Raw genomic sequence first — 20449 nt, forward strand, 5'->3', positions numbered from 1 at the left:
TGTGTGTCAGGCCCCAAGAGGACGGGGCCAGTGGGGCCAAGTCAGCCAGAGGGAAGTCTCCAGTGGTGTGCCCTAGGGCTCTGCGTTCCGTCTTGTCCTCTTCAATTACTTTGTAACTGCCTTGGTCAGAGGAGGCTGTGGGTCACACTCAAGGAACAGGGATAGCAACTTGGCAGTGATTAGGAATTCATGGGCCAGAGTACCAGGATCTACAAAGACCTCACAAGGTTCGATGTAAGGCTTGCTGTTCAAAAAATGCAGCTGCAAAAGTTTAGGGGTGCCAAGACCTGCTTTGACCAGAGGGCTTTGTATAATGGGGATTTTGTGGGCTGTACGCTTGGAATAGGTCTGCGTGTAGAGTGTGGCTCTGAGGCTCCCTCTGACCTCAGCAGCGTTATTCGAGCTAGAGTGGCCAGAACAAAGGAGTCTGTTTAGTTCTGGATCCCACACATCCAGACTGGCACTGATAAGAGGAGCCAGACAAGAGTAGCAGGACCTTCTGAAAAACTGACAGTCTGTTAATGGAATGAGCTACCTGACCCCTGGGGTAGGGAAGTGTCCGAGTAGCAGCCTGGTCCAAACATCTGAGAGGGGCACTTATGTGTGACCAAGTCACCTGTTCTGGCCAACTTGCCCAGGACCTGGCATATAGTAGGTGCTCAGAGAATGCTTATTGAATGAATGGCTTCCAATTCAGATATTTTATAATTCCTGAAATCCAGAAGGCGGAGAAGTCCAGAGGCAGAGGAGGTGGAGAAGCACGGGGCAGGGGGGGAGGGGTTATGAATGCGGAAGGAGCAGGCCTGGTTGGGGTGGGCCTGGCCTGCTGGGGAAGGGGGAGGGGAAGGGGCATGTTGGGCCTTGAATACTAGATGAGAGTTCGGGCTTTAGCTTATGATTAATGGGGGACCATTGAAAAATCTCCACCTAGGAAGTAGCTGTGATAAAAGGGTGCTTTTCAGAAGATAAATGTGTTAGCAGGAATCTTTTATTAGGAGATCCCAAACTTCAGAGTCAGCTTATACCTAAGTTTACAGGCTGATTTTTCAATCCAGAAATTTCATCCTGAGTTTGTGTCACTTCAGTATGGGTGGTGAAACTCTCCCCAAGTTCTCAAGCTATTTAAAAGAAAATCTGTGCCATGTAGCCGTGTCTCTCAGGCAGAATGGTGGGGAATATCATGAAATCAAGCAGTATTAGTGTGTACGTCCCTGTCTGATAACAGTCACTCCTCTCAAGACAGAGGGGCTGTATAATCTGGTGCGATTCGAGTGTATGTGTGTGCGTGTGCGTGTGTGTGTAAGGTGATGGTGTACATCCATGTCTGCTTGTAGCTACATAGACTATGTCTCACAGGGACATAAGAATCTGGCTACAGTGGTTGCCTCTGGGTTGGGATGTGAATCTAAGGGTCAGGGATCGGAAGGAGACTTACTTTTTATTATTTACCCTTTTATGTGATTTGTATTGTTTGCTGTATGTACTTGTTACCTACAAAATAAAAGAGAGAGAGGAAGTGGAGTTTGGAGCACTTTGTTCAATGTCAACCTGAAGGTAAGATGGGAGCTCGTCTCCTGGTTTCCACTAGAGTGTTTTTGTTTTTGTTTTAATAAAAATCATTCTATTTTTTTTTCTGATATTATATGATCGTTATATAAGTTAAACAATCACATTCCTCTCCCCAGAGATAGGTTTGGTATATATCCCTCCAAATTCAAATAAACATCTAAAAGTGTAGAAATCTCTGCCTATTTGTTGTATCTATATATAATATAAATATACCTATGTAAATATATAATATAAATGAGGTCATACTGTGTATACTGTTCATAAATCATTTTAACCTCACAATAAATTTTGGATGTCTGTCTATGATTGTCATAAAATCCCAACTTATCCTTTTAATAGCCACAATAACCCATTCTGTGGCTGTTTTTTTAAAGATTATGAAATATTTCAAACACATGGAATATTGTAGGAAATAGAGAATAAAATATTAGATGCACCCAAAGCCTTCTGTGCCCTCTGCCTTTCTGATTCTGGTTTCCTCCTTCTCTCCTGAGGAAGGCTGTTGACTTGCATCCTCCCCATTTGTGTTTTTATATTGTATCTTATGTGTGTGTCCCATAAACCAGAAATTGTACTGTTTGTGTGTTAAGTTTACATTTACTGTGTCGTGCTGTACATATCCTTTTAAAACTTGTTCTGCATTGTAGTTTGCGATTTATCTGTGTTAATACACATGCGTTCAACTCAGCTGCTATAGCCTGTGTGACTCTTTCAGAGACTGATTGGGGACATCTCGGTTGTTTCCGGTTTCTCACTATGATACATAGTACAGCACCAGACAGCATTTATACATGTGTCCATGTGTACATGAGTAGGAGCTTCTCCAGGCCAGAGGTGTTCAAACAACCACCTGGGGAGCTTTAAAAAGAAATGCAGAATCTGGCTCCTACCTCCGATTTGCTTTCCGTTGTGCAGCCAGTGTGGAGAATCAGCAGTCTAGGGTCTGCACCTAGAGGTGGAATGACCACGTCAAAGGGAATGCCCATCTCTACCTTTACCAGATGAGCATACTGGTTTTTACTCTTGCCTGCAAGATTTGGATTTTTGTTTCCCTACATCCTCTTCAACATTTGGTATTATCAATCTTTTAAAAATTTTGTCCATCTGAAATGGTTCTTTTCTCATTTTAATTTGCATTTTCCAATTCCCAGTATGGTTGAGATCTTTTCTTAACTTTAGTGGGCGTTTGGGTTTCCAAGTAGAAGAGAGAGAGAAAGAGATACCTTTTCATACCATCCACAAAAACAAATTCCAGATAGATTGAAGACCTAAATGTGTACAGTAAAATGTTAAAGCTTCTAGAAGGAAACATAGATGACCACTGGAGTAGGGATAGAGTTTCTTGACGACAGAAAAAGTATATAGGAGAGAGGAAAGGACTGCTTATTTGATAAAACATGTATATTAAGCTGAATGACAGAAGACACCATCAACAAAGTTGGAAAACAAGTCACGCACTATTTGTAAAGCATTAAACCAATGAGGATTAGTCTCCAAAACATATAAAGAACTCCCGCAGATTGATTTTTTTTCTGTGATTCAAAAATCAGTCTTTGACTATGAGTAAGTTCACATTCATGGATTTTAAAAATATTTTTAAATATTTCTTTTAATGAATTTTTACTTGAATATTTTTCAGTGATTTTGATCACTGTATCTTTTTCTTTAATTTGTGTTTTATATTGGAGAATAGTTGATTGACAATGTTGTGTTAGTTTCAGGTGTACAGCATAGTGATTCATTGATACATGTATCTATCCTTTTTCAAGTTATTTTCCCATTTAGGTTATTACAGAATAGTGAGCAGAATTTCCTGTGCTAAACGGTAGGTCCTTGTTATCTATTTTAAATGCAGCAGTGTGTACATGTGAGCCCCAAACTCCCAATCTGTCTCTCCCCACATTCTTCCCCCGTGGTAACAAGTTCCTTCTCTAAGTCTGTTGATCACTGTATCGTTTTCTTAACAATTGTTAAAACTCTTTATGCATTTTATGATTGTTTTTAGCGGAAAGTAACAGAAACCCTCAACTCAAACCGGCTTAAATAATAAAGGGATTTATTACTTTACAGAGGTCAAGTCTCTGTAGAGGCATCCAGGGCTATTCCTTCCATCTGCCAGGGGCTTCATCTGCAGGCTTGCTCCCTTCGTGGCTGTCAGATGGCAGCCACAATTCCAAACATCATATCCAAACCCACCACTGCCCGGAGGACAGGAGGCTCTGCCTGCCACCTCTTCTTAAGTGGGAGGAGACCTTGCCCAGAAGTCCTGCAGACATCCCTCACTGGCGAGGATTGGTCACATGTTCCTTCCTAAATCAGTCACTGGCAAGGGAGGCATTATTCCAGTTAATTTAGACTAATCTTTCGGGGCTAGAATAGCTATTGGGAGTCGGTCACCATGACCCTCCATAGATTAATATTGGTAGCCCTTTGTCATATATAATGAATATATTTTTAAAGCTTCTCATTTCTTATGGTTCATAAATAGGTATCAAATGCCATGTTTCTCAATTCCAAGATGCCTCGGTTATAAGAGGCATTAATGTAATTAATAACCTTTCAGAAGAGGAGAGAACTATATTTCATATTTATTTGAAGGAATAAACAAGTATTCACTACACATTCAACCCAGGTCGCTTTTTCCATATCACAGAGTCTGAACCTCAGCCCCTTACACCTTTTATAATTCTCTCTTGGGCACTGATTGTTAAACACAGCATCGTGGCCACCACTGCTTTTTGTAATCCCTGCCTCTAATCTTGACCCTCTTGGCCCATTTTAAATTGAGAGTATAATTTCAAAACATACAAAATATTACTGGGATTTTTTTTATCATTTCCTACTTTGTTATACTTGTGGTTTCATTTTATTCTTTACTTGAAGGAAAAAAATATTCTTGAAGTTAATCAGCTTCTTTAGGAAGTTTCTGAAACAGATGCCTAAGTGTAGGACCCATGAATACGTCACACCAACCCCTGCTGGCTTTAAACTTTTCATGATCTACTTCAAGAATATTGGCATTTTCTTTTCAACTTTTAGACAAGTAAAGCGTGGTTACGTTCTCATTGTAAAAACGCAAATAGTATAGAAAATTTGGGGTAAAAAAGTGGAAGTCCTTCGATAACCCCTGATTCTCAAATTTGGTTCTCTTCCCCAAGAAGATTACTCGGTGAGAGGCGACCCTTCTAGAACATTACCCAAGGATTTAGGCATGTGTGTGTGTGTGTGTGTGTGTGTCTGTGTCTGTGTATACCAGTTATGGGGTTTTATGTTCAGTAAAGCATCCTGTACATACTCAGTAACTTTGTTCACATAAGTTTGTTTTGGCAATCTTCCCATGTGAGTTCCCTAATGGTGGACATTTAGGTTGTTTCTAATTATTTGCTGTTACAAACAGTGCTATAATTAACATCCTTGTAAATGTCTCTTTGTGCATATGGGCAAGCATTTCTTTAGGGTAGCTATCTATGGTTTGGCAATTTCTGCTGCCTTTAATTGCATTGCCTGGTATCTGGCAGACGATCTTCTGCATGTACAATAACTTTTCGTGTCCATGCTCCATTATAGTGTAAGTTTTAAAAAGATGTTTTAGGCAACAATTAGGAATCTAAGTTTAAGTTCAAATTCTGTGTGGATTGCTGTGAGCAGCCGAGGTGACACTTGCACGAACAGACACCTCTATACGTGGCTAAGTTCACCCATGCACAGGCAGTTGTGATGAAGAGCAGGTAAGGTCCCCCCTGCAACACGCAATGTAAGGCATGTTGTGATTTTTATAATGTTAAAATATGAGTAAATGCCTCTTAGAACAGAGGAGTTATGGTATTTGATTATCCCAGATGAATAGCCCATTGCTCTACCCCATATGTGAATGGCCCTTTCCCTGCAAGCTGGTACAACTGCATTAGCACGAATTCATTTCCCCTATAGCTGGGGGTGTTTCTGGACTATTAACTCCCTTGATCTATGTCTCTGTTCCGGTGCTGGTCCGGGGGCAAGCTCCCCTGCAGTCTTCTTCTTGAGAACTTTCTTGCACATTTGTCTTTCTGCCTACTGCTCTTTCTTCCTCCCCACACTGTCCTTTTCACACGGGCGCTTCATTAACTGTTCACAATCTGCATGATTTTGCATCACGATGTGTCTGATGTGAGAACATCTGCAGCAGTCAAGAGCATATTTTCTTCAGGCCTTGACACTGAGCTTGCCATCAGTATGAAGCAGTCTTTCTCTCTCTCTCTCTCTTCCCCCTCTCTCTTTCTCTCTCATCCACTGACATCTCCCCACATCGTTGCTCCAACACCAGTTATGCCTGAGTCTTGAACGGTGTCAATCTGAGCTGAACATGTGCCAGCTTTCTCAACATCATTACTAACAGACTGCTTAATTAACCTGCTGATACCATCAGTAATAGATCTTGCTGGTGTGCTAGAAAGGAGACCCATAGCCCATGGTTGGTCTCTCTCTCTCTTCATTTGCTTAGTCTCTCAGTGTCTGTGTCTCTGGAGCTGGACTTGCCAGGAGTGAGATGAGAGGGACCTGGGAGGGTTTGAAAGGAATATGGCAGAACTGAAAGTTCTGGAAGAAATCATGGACATGAAATCACTGAAACAGGCTGGCATTCTCATTACTCAGGGGCAGGGATGGCTAGTAACTGGTGCATACAGCAAGTGCTCAGTAAATGGATAATCAGTGTACACAGCCAACAGACGAGGTTACAGGGCATGTGCCGTCTGAGTAGGCAAGTAAGAGCTGTGGGTGTTCCAAGGGAGGAGCCTGGGGTTGGCATCTTCCTGAGATGGCTTTCAGGGTTTCCTCTGCCTTTTTTCCACCCAGCCGGCTTAGATGAGAGGAGGACATTGTCATCCCCAAAAGTATCCAGGAGGGAAAGGAGGCTGGGTTTTGTCTTCCTTTCGTGCTTTGTCTTTCATCTCAAGTGGTTTTGTGTTTGAACCAAAGGCCTGCTCTGTCCTTCTGAGGCCAACATCACACATTTGGGAATTTCAGAGAACAAGTGAGGTGCCACCATGAGCCTGGGGCAGCTCCTTCGCCTCCAAAACCATGCACTCTCTTGTCTTTGTCTCCAACACGCGCGTGCACGCACACACACACACAGTCGGGCTGTAGACATGTCTCATCCACCCCGGCTTCCCTCTACCTGGACAACCTGTAAGCTCAGCCAGCTCCCAGACATCCTGAGGAGACACTAAATGCAGCCCCTCCTTTTACACTAGGGAAGCTGGGCAGGGGGTGGAGTTCACAGAGTGAGCTGGTACCTCCTGGCTTTAAGCAGTTGCTCCTCCCCGGACCACATTCCTGTGACCTTGCCTTTCTTGGAATGGTGGTGGTGCTGGTGGTGGTGGTGGTGGTGGTGGTGGTGGTGGACAGGATTCTCAGAGGGCAGAGGTTGATGCCTTTCAGGGCAGAAAACCCCAATATCCTCTCTAAAGGTTTTGTTGAGTCTCCTGAGTTTTGAGGGCCTGGCGGTCCCAGGGGTGTGACGGGTGCAGTACATTCCTGCCATCACTAGAGGGCAGGTCACTAACGCACAGGCCAGGTGCCCCTTCCCAAGGTCACTCTGGGGGCCCTTCTGGGCCCTGAGCCCTAGGGGACCTTGGGGTTGTCAGGAGCTCATTTCTGAGGGTGAGGAGGGGGAGATGCAGAGTCAGGATTGGAACCCAAGCCCAGCTGGCCTGAAACCCAGGCTCCCATTCTCTCTTCCTTTACCTCAGATTCACCTTCCTAACTGTCAGTCTGGATGTGTGTCCGATAAGCAGTTTTCAACGTCAGCTCTACCGACATGGTGGGCTGGATAACTCTTTGTTGTGAGGGCTGTCCTGTGCCCTGTAGGGTGTTTAGTGGTCTCCGGTCTCTAGAGATCACACGAGATGCCAGTAGCAATCCCCCACCCCCCCCCAGGATGTGATCCTCAAAAATGTCTCCAAATGTTGCCACGTGTCTCATAAAGTTGGCTGCGGTTGAGAGCCCCTGTTTAAGACAGGAGGTCGCGCCTGCTGTGGAGACAGGAGGGACTGATGCCGAAAAGGTCTGCCCATGGTTCCCACTGCGACTGTGTGTCGTGTGGAAACACGAGAGCTACTTAGAGATGGCATATGTGCTGTAAATACATTTCGAAACTGTATTTGGCCTCCTGCTTTCCTTCTCCAAAGACTGCAGAGTATCTCGGTCTTCCTCTCTGTTTATTCCACCTCCCCGCTTTATTGAAACAGGGGATTGAGGCTCAGAGACCCCCAGGGCCTCAAGCCGCCCCTCACCTGCAGAACCCTGTCCCCCAGTGGCAAGCGACCCGGCCTGCTCTGCCCGCCGGTGTTGGCCTGGGCACCGGGAGTACGTGCGGTCCTCCTCCCGCTCCACCTGCCCACTAGGCCCTGCCGCCCTCCAGCTCCCCAAACCCTGGCGCCACCCCCCCACCCCCCGAGGGAGTGGGGAAGCAGCAGGTGTTGATGCTAATCAGCGTTCACAGCCCAGAACTGCAGTCGCTCCCGGGCTCACACACTCCCCAAAATTACACACTCATTATACAAAATTAATTGACATTAATTAGCAAAAATTAAAACTTTAAACACAGCAAGGCGCTTTTGGGGGAGGAGTGAAGCAGGCGGGCTCCACATTTGTCACCCCCAGGTCCCCACCCTCTCCCCACCCCCAGGTCCCCCCACTTCCGTCCTGGAGCAGGGCTGAAGGAGTTCAGGCGAGGTCAGCACCCGCACCAGGCCCTGAGCCCAGGCCCAGCCGCGTGGATCCCCGGGGAGAGGAGCCGAAAGAGGCTCCCTGTGCCAGTCACCAGCTGACGGGTGGCCCCCCAGACTCTGACACACAGTGCGAGTAAGGAGCCAGGAACCCTCCCCTCAGCCCAGGTCCCCGTGATCTCAGCTGAGATGGGGAGGCGTGGCCACAGGAGGAAGCCCAACCAGCTGAAGCAGGAAGGTGGAAGGTGTGCCTTCAGCTGTACCTGACCTCACCCCCGTCCCCACCCCACACTCTTCCCTCTCCTGGGCACCCAAAGGGTGAGGCCCTGTGGCCTTTCAGCTCTGGTCCCACTTTGTTGTGTGACATCAGATAAGTCACCCCCCTCTCCGAGCCTCAATTTTCCATCCATATGATGAGGGGGTGGTGCGGGGTGAGCACTGAGGTTCCTGCCTGCTCTGGCACCTGCTGTCAGGGACGCAGATCTCTGGGACCTTGCTTCACTCTGAGGCGTGAGGGGCTGAATGTGGGGGGCTGGCACTCAAGAGGATGCCCAGAAAGGCGGCCCAAGGGGCTGAGGTGCTGGTGGCGAAGCATCGGGCACCCGTGGGGGATGCGTCTTCAAGCCAGAGAGCCCTCCCAGAGGGGCATCCGCCTTGCCAGCCCGTGGGGCCTGCCCCTGAGGAGGGGAGAGCAGCGTCCTTGACACCTGGCTGCTCTCTAAGCCCTGAGCAATTTCCCCTTCCTCCCTAACAGTGACTATTTTCCACCTTTGCTCTGCAGATTCCCAAGGGCCCCCAAATCCTTCACCAGGCTGACAGGTAGCAGAACCACACCTTCACCCCCTGTTTGAGCAGACTTGGCGTTTGTTCAGAACCTTTGTTGCTTGATGCGGGTGGAGCCCGGTGGTCTTCTCCACGGGCTAGAATGCCATCCTCCCCCCTCCCTCCTGCTCCCTACTCCCCTCTCTTTCTCCAGCCAGTGCCAATATCTGCAACGTGGTCCTGATGCGGTACGGGGAGCTGGAGGAGGGGATTGACGTCCTGGACGCTGATGGCAACCTCGTGGGCTCCTCCAAGATCGCAGCCAGACATGTGGGTCGTCTGGGAGCTCAGGGGGCTGGTGGGGAGGCTCTTGTTGGTTTTCCCTAGACGTTTTCATTCCCCAGGGGCTTCTGTCCACAGCGCCCTTGCCTTGTCCTCTTGAGCTCTCCTCCTCACCCCACCCCCATACCACCCCCATCGGTATAAGCCCTGGGCCTCAGGTCTGGCCCAACCACACCTGTCCCCCTCCGGACACCCTTGCTTCTCTCCAGCCACCTCATCACTGGGACATCCCCATCTCTTGTCCCAGCCCCTCAGGGCGTGCTTCCTCTGACCTGTTAATTGGTAAGGGCAGAGGAGACCCCCCCCCTCCCCGCAGCCCAGTGCTTTCTTTCCCTTCCCTAGTACCTAGGGTCCTGCTCCTGGGGCCTTCATGTCCTCCTGGGTGAGAAGAGGATGCATGGAAGCGGATGGTTTGTGGTTCTGTGCTAATAGGCACCTCTGTAGGTGATAGGTCACCAGGGAGTGAGTGTGGCCAAGACGGAGGGATTTCGGGCTTGCAGGAAGCCACAGGGGTGGTTTGGAGAAGAATATTTTGTTACAAGAAGGCCCTCTTTCACTTCTGGTTTCACCAGCCTCACCCACTCTAGCAATTGTAATTTAAAAAAAAAAAATTCCAGTCTGTTTGTATATCTCCCTGTGCTTTCCAGCCTTCATCCTAATGGTAATTATTGGCTTGTCGTGCTCTAGCCTCCAAATGCTGGCCTCCAAGTGCTGGGTCCCCTCTGCTCCAGCCCTGTCCCTCATCAGCTCCCAGGTGGGGCCCCCGCCACACTGTCAGTGAGGCCTCCTCCATTAGCCTCTGATGTGGGAAGACTCTTCTCTTGTCCTGGTCCTTCCCTCCCCACTGATCTCAGGGAAAGTAAGTCTCTGTCCAAGGCTCGTGAGGGGCAAGGGGCTCGGGGTGCCAGTGCCGACACTGCATCCTCTGCTTCCTCCACAGGCTCTGGGGCCCCGGTCGTCCCCACACCTGTTCAGGAGACTGGAGGGACTCTCTCCCAGGCCTTCCTAAGGCTGATTATGAAGAACCCAAGTTCCTGGGAGAAATGTTCAGCCCTGAGCCCATCATCAGAAGGGATTTGGCCTCAATTTCCTCCCTGACCCTAACCTCCTATCCATCCCTATCCTCTTCCCTGACTTGTGAAGGATGCCAACCGTGATAACTCCCCCTCGTGGTCCAAACAGCAGGGAACTCCAAGCTCTTCTGCAGCCCTGGGCTTCCCTTGTCCTGGCTCTGTCAGCCCCTTGCCATCTGGGGAAAGACTCCAGGGACCCGTGGGTTACAAGCGTTCCCGGAGCCTTCTCTGAGGGCCGGGAGCCCATGGGGTTAAAGGAGCTTGTCACAGTGACCATCAGGGTGCAGAACTGCCACTGAGCTGTGCCTTGACCAGCTGCCACTCCCCAGCAATCCTGTGGGAGCCCCCAGAGCAAGGCCCCAGGCAGACCCCACACCGGGACAGCCGACACTCTACAGAAGCATCTCTCACTTACCAAGCTGACCTCTTGTCACTAAGAAAGACTCTCATCCAGAACCAGGAGAGGCAAGATCCTCCAAATCTTTGTCTTTAAGGGATGTCGAAAAGAAAAGAAAGTAAATCCCAGAGTCTCTGTTCTCCTCGGGCACCAGGAGCCTCACGTGGCTCGCAGGCCCTGCTGTTTGTCCTGGTCCTTCCAGCGCCTGTTTTGTTTTTAGAGCATCTCGAGGCCTCCATATGCTTCCTCTCAGCCGCTGCACCTCTCCACTCGGGGCAGCTCGCTGGGCACAGGCCCCTTCCTGGGGCCGCTTCTGTGTTGCCACCCCTCCCCGCCATGTGGCAGGTGATGGGGATCTGTGGTGGGAAGATGGGGGTGGCTTTTCCTGTTGTTTGGAATACAACTTCGTGAGCAATTCCATGAATTATTCCGTTCAGCCAGATGTGCTTAACAGCGGTACACACACCTAGGGGCTCCGGGGCAGGGTTTGCTGCCAGACAGCTGTCCCACCCCCAGGAGCCCCCGCTCACCACAGCCTCTGCTTGCCCCTCAGGCCCTGCTGGAGACAGCGCTGACACGAGTGGTCCTCCCCATGCCCATCCTGGTGCTACCCCCGATCGTCATGTCCATGCTGGAGAAGTGAGTTGGGGTCCAGGACAGATGCCATCGTGGAGGAGAGGGTGGGGTAGGGGGACCTGCTGGCCCAGGGCGAGGGCCCTGGTTTGTTCAGACTCTCCCTGGCAGGGCTGCGGGAATCATCCTGTGAGAATTCATGGCCTTTGTCCACTCAGGACCCTGTACTATGTGCTAGGAGGGATGCCTGTTGGACGAGGCTGGCCCTGCCCTGAAGCTGACAGTTCTAGGAGGGGTGTGTGTGTGTGTGTGTGTGTGCGCGCGCGCGTGCTCTATTAGTGCTCAGTGCAGGACCAGCGGTGAAGCGTCTGAGGACTGTGGTGGGAAGACCACACTTGGGCCCAGTGCACCCCTTGCAGACATCTGCCATGAGGCAAGTCACCACCTCACTGAGCCTCAGTTTCTCCACTTATAAAATAATAGTACTAACCTCCCTGCCGCCCTCAGAGGGATGTTCTGAGGACACATTTGTCCTGACTGTACAGATATAAGGAGATACAATAATAAGAACAATAATGGAGTGATTCTATTAATTAATGAGTATGAAATTGAATCATGAAGACGGGAATACTGCTGGAAGGAGAGGCTGCGGAGAGGAGGGAGGAAGCAGGGCTGATCGTCATATAGGTTTGGGTGGGTCCTGAGGATTAGGGTGAGTCTAGGAGGATGGCAAAGAGCAGGGCAGGGTTCTAGGCATGGGGAGCGAGATGAGCTGAGGCCTGGAGGTCTGGTGCAGGTAAAAGTGAAGAAGTGATCACTCTTTCCCTTCTGGGGGCCCAGCCTGGGAGAGGGCACCTAAGGCAGTAGGTGGGCTTGGGGCAATGTAGAATAAGGACAGGGTTGGGGGCACTCCATCTGGGGCTTCTCCCCAATTCGGGGACCTTCTTATTCCCACCAAACAAATTACAGTAATAGCTAACACTTATTAAGCACATGCTACATCCCAGTCCTTTCTCAGCCAGGTTCCTGCCCAAATGCCATCTCCTCGAAGAGGCCCTCTCTGATCACCCCATGGAGATAACAGCCACCATGACTTCTTTCCCTGCTACACTGCCTTATTTTTACTCACAGCACTTACCAATATTTGAGATTCTTTATCTAGTTATATATTATCTGTCCCCTTCACTAGAAGTCATCTCCATGGAGGCAGGTAAATTCCTTTTGTTGACTGCCCTGCACAACATCTAGCATATTTCCCAGCACACAGTGATGCTCAGTGTTTGTTGAATGAATGATCTCGTTTAACCTTCACAACAGTGCAATGAGGTGAGTATGGTGTCCCCATTTTACAGACAAGGAAAGGAAGGCAGAGAGAGGTTACATCATCTGCTTACAGTCACACACTAGGACGTGGCAGAGCCAGCGTGGCCCAGGAATACGGCTGCAAAGCTGGGCTTTTCCTACCACAATGGCTGTCTCTTGGATTTGGGGATCACAGCACATAATCAGTATGTCTTTGGAATCCACTCTGCGTGGAGACAGGGGAGGAGCAGGTTTGGGGACCTGGCCTCAGAATGCTTGTGTTTTGATAAGGGCAGGACCCACATATAGGTCAGCTGCATGTGGGACCTGGTAGTGTGTGAACAGGGTCAGGGTGACCTTGAGGGGAGGGCTGGTCCAGAGGAAAGGGGCTGCAGCCTGCTCTGAGAGCAGGATAGGATTTTGGTGCAAGGGAGGGCCTTCTGGGCCAGGTGTGGGCCTGTTGTGTGGACCTTGAAGAGCCCAGCCCAACAGAAGCTAAGCACACTCACCCGTCAGGCCTGCCGATAAGGGGCCCTGTGTCCAGCTGAGGGGATGATCGCTTGCTCCCCTGGAAGAATGGGGAGGTGCACGGTAGGGATGGGTATGTGAGCAGGGAATGGCTTGTTGAATGCTGAGATTTAAGAAAATTAATCTTCTCTGAAAGTTGCAAAAGTAAGCAAATCCTGGAAAGCAATTTCTTTGGTGCCCCTGAACCTTGTATACGCAGTTTTCTGGTGAATTGAGGTTGTCCCCAAACACCAGCGACTGCAAGTGAACTCAAGGACACCACTGGGCAAATGAGAAAGGGAGGGCTTCTGTCTTCAAGGCTACTGAGTCTCAAACCTGGAATTTGCAGGGGAAAAATGTGGTCCGTGATGCCTTCTGAGTGCCATCCGAGTTGGGTTTGCAGAAAGTGGAATGATGGTTAGTGTCCCATTGGTTGGGGGCTTAAACTTAGCTTTGGGAGGCATGGGAGGTTGATGGGATTGTTTTGGTTCTGAACATCTTAGCCTGGAATCAGCCTGGACCCTGGGCGCCCTGCATCTCGCTCCGCTCAGGGTCCAATGAAGTCCCTCAGGTAGGTAGAGGCAGCTTAGCTATGGGTCTCCTGGCAGGCTTGTGTTTGGTTGGTCCTTCCCTGAAGCTCCTGGGAGGGTCTCTGGGGAAGAGAGAGAGTCCAGCCTGGGTTCCTCAGGAGTGTCAAGATGAACAAGACTCAGTTTGCACCCTCAAAGACATGACTAACCTCACATATGTGGGGGGAACTGCCAGACTGTGAGGTGGGAGGCAGGGCAGGTCTGCCACCAACTGAGACTCCTGGTGGGAGTTCCGGCTGACCCCACAGCTTCAGCTGCCAGTGTGCTGGTCAGTTCCCCACCTGGAGAACAACGGCACTGCCCCCGTCACCTCACCACCTTGTCCGCTAGAGCTTGGCACTTTGCGCCACCCAGCAGGCCCCTGGCTCTTGGCTGGGGCACCCACCGAGCTCCCCACAGCCTTTCCATGCAGGGCGCTGATGGCAGGGCCCCTGCTGAGGAGGCTGATGGGGGAGGCAGCCGACCCTCGACCCTTGGGGGCCCCGGTTGGGGGAGGGAGTCGGGACAGCCAGAGAAAAAAGACAAAAGAACACTTACAAAGCAGCCTACTTGCAAATTAATGGAGCGCAAGTCAAACTGCTCCAAGTGCTGAGGGAATGCACAGCAGTGAGGCGGCAAGCTGTCGTGTGGCGGCAGGGCTGGCTTCGCCCGCCCGGCCTCAGTTTCTCCTCCCTGGGAGGCGCCCTCAGAGACGAGGACCCTGGGTTTCCTGCTGAGATAGCTGGCGGGAAAGGCGCGTTGTGTTCAGGTGCCCACGGCTCTGAGACTGAAAGGAAAAGGGTCTCAAGTCCGAAGCTGAGAAAGCTGAGAAGCCTCCCGCCGCCAGCCTCCCTGAGAGGGGCTGCGTGCCCCTCCCCTCGCTCTCCACAGCACCTTCCCTCAGGCCCGAGGCTTACACTCCAGTCCCGCTGTCCTGGGGAGAAAGCTGGTTTCAGACTCAAGGCTGGGAGAGCATCCCCGTGCCCGCCCCCCCAACACACACACCATCCCCCCGACTCAGAGGCAGGTGTGAGGGCTCTCTCCCCCAGCCCTGCACCCCTGGCCCTCCCAGGCTGGGTCTCAGCTCGGTCGGGGTTCAGGCCACACCCTCCATGGTGGTTCCGGAGGCCGCTCCCCAGCCTCCCTCATTCCCAGGGATCCGGGTCTTTCCTCTCTCCCAGGCATTCGCACATCTCTCCATCTGCATATTTTAACTCCCCCAGCTGCCTTTCCAATTCCTCCCTGCCATTTCCCTCTCCTCCTCCCCTCCCCCTGTCCTGCTGTGTTCACTCTCCCGCCTGGGCTGGGACTTCAGAGGCTCCTGTTGGCTGCTGTCTGAGCCTGCCTCCTTCCCCGAGTGGAGAGCACAGGCCTGGGACTTCCTGGATCCCTTTCACAGTGGGGACTTCAGCCAGCCAACCTGAGAGAGGAGCCAAGGTCGCAGCCCCACGTAGAAGGGGTCTGTCCTGTGTCCCCAAAGGAATGAGCCCTCGGCCTGCCCCTCACCTGCCGGGGTGGGAACCCCCCTCTGTGACCCTCCAGGGACTCCACACCCTCCTGTCCCCTCCCCCTGCTCTGGCCACCCTCAGGGACTAAGGTCCCAGTCAGTGCCACTGGAGCAAGAGTACCCACCTGCTGGTCCTGCTGGAGAAGTTGATCTGAGTTGAAAACATCTCAGGACCCATTTCAGCCTTACTCCCGGCCCCTGCATGACTCCCATGGAAGCCCGGGAGGCCTCAGGCTGAGTCCGTGGGGAAGAGGGAGTGAGGATCACCTGGAAGAGAGGGAGAAGGTGGGGGCACTGGACCAAGGCAGAAGAGAGGGCAGAAGAGCTTATGTGGGCACCTTTGTTCTGCTGTTGTTAATCCTGTGGGAATTCACCTCCCCAATAGCTCGATCAGGCTTAATTCAACAGCTGGACAGCTCTGGGGGTCTGGGCCCGTGGGGAGGGCTGGAGGACAGCCCCAGCCACCAGGATCCTCCTTCCTTCCTGCAGGTAACAAGGGCAGTAACAACAGCAATACTAATACAACTTACTGAGCACTTACTGTGTCCAGATCTTTTACTTGCATAGAATTTACAGATAATTGGATCGTTATTGGTACCTCAGTAGGGACATCCTGGGCCAGAGTTTCCCAGAAGTGTGGTCTGGGGATCCCCTGTTTTAGACCCATAGAAGATTCCCAGGTGCAGTACCAACTGAATCAGGATCTCATGGGAATAAGGGAGTCTTGCATTTTTAACCACTGCCGAGGTACTAAGGTTTGAGAACTGCTGCTCCCAATTTTGCTGTCACCTTAGAGCCAGTAGCACTTGGGATTCATGTCCCAGGAGGTGAAGGTGATGTGGGGTTTGCCTGCCCCCACACTGAGCCGCTGCCCCCAGGAGGGCCTCTCCCCTGCCTGTGGCCGCAGCAGCCCTGCTCCAGGAGGGGAGGGATAAGAGCCCTGGTTATATTTTCTTCACGCCAGCAGCCAGTCTCAGTGCAGCGAAGGCTGACATTTCCTGAGGGCAGCATTAGGACCCACCCAACATCCCTTGGCGAGCAATCCATCTTGCTGGCACATCCCACTCCATGCCTCCCCAGGTGGAATGCCTGGTGGATTATACAGAACGAAATGCTCTGACGTGCAACACAGCGAAGATGGGCTCGCCAGCCGCTATAGCCTCCACTCTGTCTGGAGAGCCCGTTTTGTCGTGGGGCTGGGGGACCCAGAGCCCTGGAGGGAAGCTTTCATACCCTTCTCCTGCCCAAGAATCCCAGCTCTGATGCTCGCCACGGGGAGGGGCGCCAGCTGTGAGTTGGTGGTGAAGCAGGCAAAGGGTCCTTCAGGCAGGAGCCAGAGCAACTCAGTGACTGCACTTTTAGGGGGTCAGGAGCCTGGATAGCGGCCCTGCCTGCCTCCTGCAGACTTGGCCTTGCCCTTGGGCAAGTCACTGCCCCTCTCTGTGGCTCTTGGATCGACGCTGACCAGGTAGATGGTCAGCGGGGTGTGTTCTGTTCCCATACCCGGAATAGGATCCTCCCCTCCTGGCTATGTGTGTACACGTGTTTGTGCATACATGTGTGTGTGGTTTGTTCACTATTTCAACATGTGCCACCTTCAAGGACCATCTTCCTCTGCTGTGTCCCCGCGCAGGCCGCCCCAACCCCCGCACAAGAACAGGGGCCGACAGCTTCCTCTACTGTGTCCCCCACATGTGGCTTTCTTTGTGCAGGGCTGGACACACAATGGGGCAGGTGCCCTACAAGTCCTCACGGGTGACTTATGGCTGAGAGTTCAACCAGCAGTGTCCTTCGGGGCAGGGCCTAGGGAGAGGGGCGCCAATGGGGGACGGTCCCAAAGACAGAATTCCTCCACAACATTTAGCTCTGGGCTGGCACGGGCCCTCGGACCCAGTGGGACCCAGCGTGGTCTGTCTTCAGGTCTCACGGGGCTCCCCTTTCTCCCCCACAGGACAGCTCTCCTGCAGGCGCGCCCCCGGCTGCTTCTCCCCGTGCAAAGCCTCGTGTGCCTGGCAGCCTTCGGCCTGGCCCTGCCGCTGGCCATCAGCCTCTTCCCCCAGATGTCAGAGGTCAGTGGAGGGAGGGGCTCAGGGGCAGGACAGGGAGGGTTGTGGTTTGGTCATTTATGAACCAGCATCTAGTCAGTGCTGATGCCTTAGCACTGGGCCAGCTAAAAGCACTGGGGTTAGAACGTGAATGAGACGAGCCCAGGCTCTGACCTCTCAGCGTTGAGGGTCGAGCAGTGAGCACAGCGATGAGAGGGAATGGCAAGTCAAGGGTGAGTAGTGTTAGGATGGGAGGTGTTCGACTGTGGGAGGAGGCAGTAGGGGCCCAAGTGAAACTTAGAGAGACGTGGCATTTCACGGGGGCCTGGAGGTTGGGCTAGAGTTGGCCAGGAGTGTAAGAGGTGAGGGGTACAGAGGCTGCGGTCACCTGTTGTGCAGGTGGGCAGCAGACAGCTGAGGAAAGCCTGCATCTTGGGCAGAGAGTGGGGAAGATAAGGTGGGCCAGGTAAGGGGGCCAGGGGCAGGTGGTGCTGGGAACTTGGAAGCCAATGCAGAGGCTAAGTGTTACCAGAAGAGCTGTGCAGAGCAGGACCACAGATTCCTGATTTTGAACAGTCCCCGAGGCTGCGTGGTGAGGCTGGGTTGGAGCTCTAGAGAAGGAGTCTTCAGGAGGCGATGGCGGGAGTCCAGCGAGAGATGATGGCAGCTTGGACCAGGCTGTTGGCAGCGGGCATGGAGAGAAGTGGGTCCTTTAAGAGAGAGTTAGGAGGCCGCTTTCTCCGGATTTGATGAAGAACTGCATGTGGTGGGAGGACAGGGAGCGGGTAGGATGTGCGCCCAGCTTTCTGGTCTTGAACAACCGGGCAGATGTAGGTTCTACTTAGCAAGATGGACACGAAGAGGGGCCAGCGTGCAGGAGGACAGCATGTGGAGCTGGGTGGACACGTGGGGTTTGGGGAGCCTGCGGAACATGTGAACGGAGGTGCCCTGTGGAAGTTGGCTTTGGGTCTAGAATCCCGCAGAGAGGCCTGGGCTGGAGGGCCCCAGCATAAAACAGTGATGGAAGCCAAAGCAGTGGGTGGGATCAGCATGGAGCCTGTGGAGGAAAGAGGCACTTGGTGGGGGGGGGGGGCACTGCCCAAGGACAAATGGCCGGGGAGGTGAGACAGAGCCAAGTGGGACTGGAGTTGGGTGGCATCCACAGGCTCAGACCCTCCTGAGAAGTCAAGCTCTGTGGGGTTGAAGAGTGTCCCTTGGTGTCTCAAGTCATGAAGGCAAACCCCATCCCAAGGGGTGGGGCCCAGCTGGGGGTAAGGAAACGGGGCGGCCGGCTGACCGCTTGGTCTAAAGGCTTGGCACTGGGGAAAAAGAGAAGCAGACCCAGAGCTGGAATGAGATGTGGGCTCCAGAGCGGCGTTTATTTATTTTCACTCTTTTAAAATGGGAGCGACTGGAACTTGTGCAGATGCAAAGGGAAGGCACCGGGAGAGAAGAGGACGTTGGAGGAGGAGGACAGAGGGTGAAGTCCATGAGGCGGGGGAGGCAGAGCACAGACAAGGGGTTCAAAGGATTTGCCTGGGTGGGGGAGACCCCTCCCCACTTTAGTAGAGGGAGGCGGATGTGGTTGGGGGTGGGGTTTGGGGGTGGGGAGGTTAAGGAAGTTGTTCTGATAGCTCCCGTGTTCTCATGACCGAGCAGAGAGGAAGGAGGAGGGTAGGAAGGGGGAGGTGAAAGTTCGGAGGACCATGGCGAGGGCTGGAAACCTTCAGAGGGGAGAATGGGAGAGTGGACCAAGGGAATCAGAGAGCCTAGTGGGCAGTGCCAGGGGGTCAGCGGGGGGGATGGCTGGGGGATGGCACAGGTCTGCGGGGGTGGCCAGGGCCTGTCTACCCAGAGGTGTGGGGGCCTGCTCCAGTTTCGTCTGGTTGGGTGACTGATAAGAGTTCAGGAGGAACAGAGGACCTCAGAATCTTAGCTGGGTGGAGGTGAAGAGGCGTGAGCAAGCTGAGGGGGAAAGCATGGTTTGGGGCAGAGGCAGACCCAAGGAGAGCAAAGAACGACCGTGATATGTGGAGTCACGGAACTCATGGGAAGATGCCCATGCGGGCTGTGGCTGCAAAGGGACACTTCTGAATCTGTGACTGCAGGACTGACCCTGCTCAGTCCTCGCCAGACGCCAGGTGGGAGGGGTGCAGGTTCCTCCAGGGAAGTTGAGGAAGGTGAAAATACGGGTCCTGGGGTGTTATACTGGAGACCACAGGTCTTAGAGTAGGAGGTAGTGACCCAGCCTCCAGGCCTTGAAGAGGCTGAGGGCTGGAGTCACTTCCCTCCACTGAACCCCAGAGTTTCAGGAAGAAACTATAATGGGATGGGGCTCCTATCTGGGAGGCCAGGCCAAGGCACATGGGGTAGGAGCCCCAGCAGTACCCTCATACCCACAGGGCCCAGGCTTGCCATGGAGCCAGGGATACCCCTCCTCATCCTTCCCCTTGACCCGAAGCTGAACAGCTATAGCCTGATGCTTGGAGACTCCAAATGGAGCCGGTGGCTCCAGGTTGCCTGGAAGGTCTGAAGATGAAAGGGAGGGCACTTCTCAGTGGTCCTGGCATCCCCATCTGGAAGGCCTGCACTCCCCAAAGCCACTGACTGTGTCTCTTTACACGGTTGGGCTGAGTCTGCAGTTCTGCGCAAGAGTCAGAGTGCCCCATGTGCTTGCAGGTACCACTGTGTTCAGAAGCTTCAAGTAGCTCCCACAGGTCTACCTGTCTGCACAGGGGAGGGAGGGGAGGGAGGGACCCAGGGCAGAGAAACCCCATGTGCCTGTCCCATTGGAAGGATTTTCAAGGTCATCAGTTTACCACCCTCCTGGCTGTGCTGGGGGAAATGGAGACCCTGAGCAGCCAAGGGTCCAGCCCAGAGTCACAGAAACCAGGTGCTAATATGGGAGGAAACCCCGGAGGCTCACTCCCAGTCCAGAGTCCCAGGAGATGTGGTATCTGCTTGTGCTGTAGGATTTTCTCTTCTCACTCCAAGTGAGAGAGGAGGGAGCTGGGGTCTCCCTGTGATGGGGAAGAGTCTAGGAGTGCTGTGGGTCTATGGCGGGCATTCCTCGGGGGCAAATAATGGAGAAATGGC

General features: G+C 52.5%; 1 protein-coding gene across 8 annotated transcripts in view; it reads left to right on the forward strand.

Annotated features, from left to right (window-relative positions):
* LOC130857222 (sideroflexin-5) overlaps positions 1-20449 on the forward strand; it is a 151959-nt gene that overhangs the window by 115201 nt on the left and 16309 nt on the right. For 5 of the 8 annotated variants that reach the window (XM_057742692.1, XM_057742694.1, XM_057742697.1 and 2 more), the window contains 3 exons: positions 9253-9368; positions 11404-11489; positions 17260-17377. In XM_057742692.1, coding sequence (XP_057598675.1) covers positions 9253-9368; positions 11404-11489; positions 17260-17377 — 320 coding nt within the window. Of the gene's footprint in view, positions 1-9057; positions 9369-11403; positions 11490-17259; positions 17378-20449 lie in introns of those variants that run through there. The other 3 variants (XM_057742693.1, XM_057742695.1, XM_057742702.1) reach the window with 3 other exon arrangements.

The sequence above is a fragment of the Hippopotamus amphibius genome, chromosome 7 (assembly GCF_030028045.1).
Source record: "Hippopotamus amphibius kiboko isolate mHipAmp2 chromosome 7, mHipAmp2.hap2, whole genome shotgun sequence".
Lineage (NCBI taxonomy): Eukaryota > Metazoa > Chordata > Mammalia > Artiodactyla > Hippopotamidae > Hippopotamus > Hippopotamus amphibius.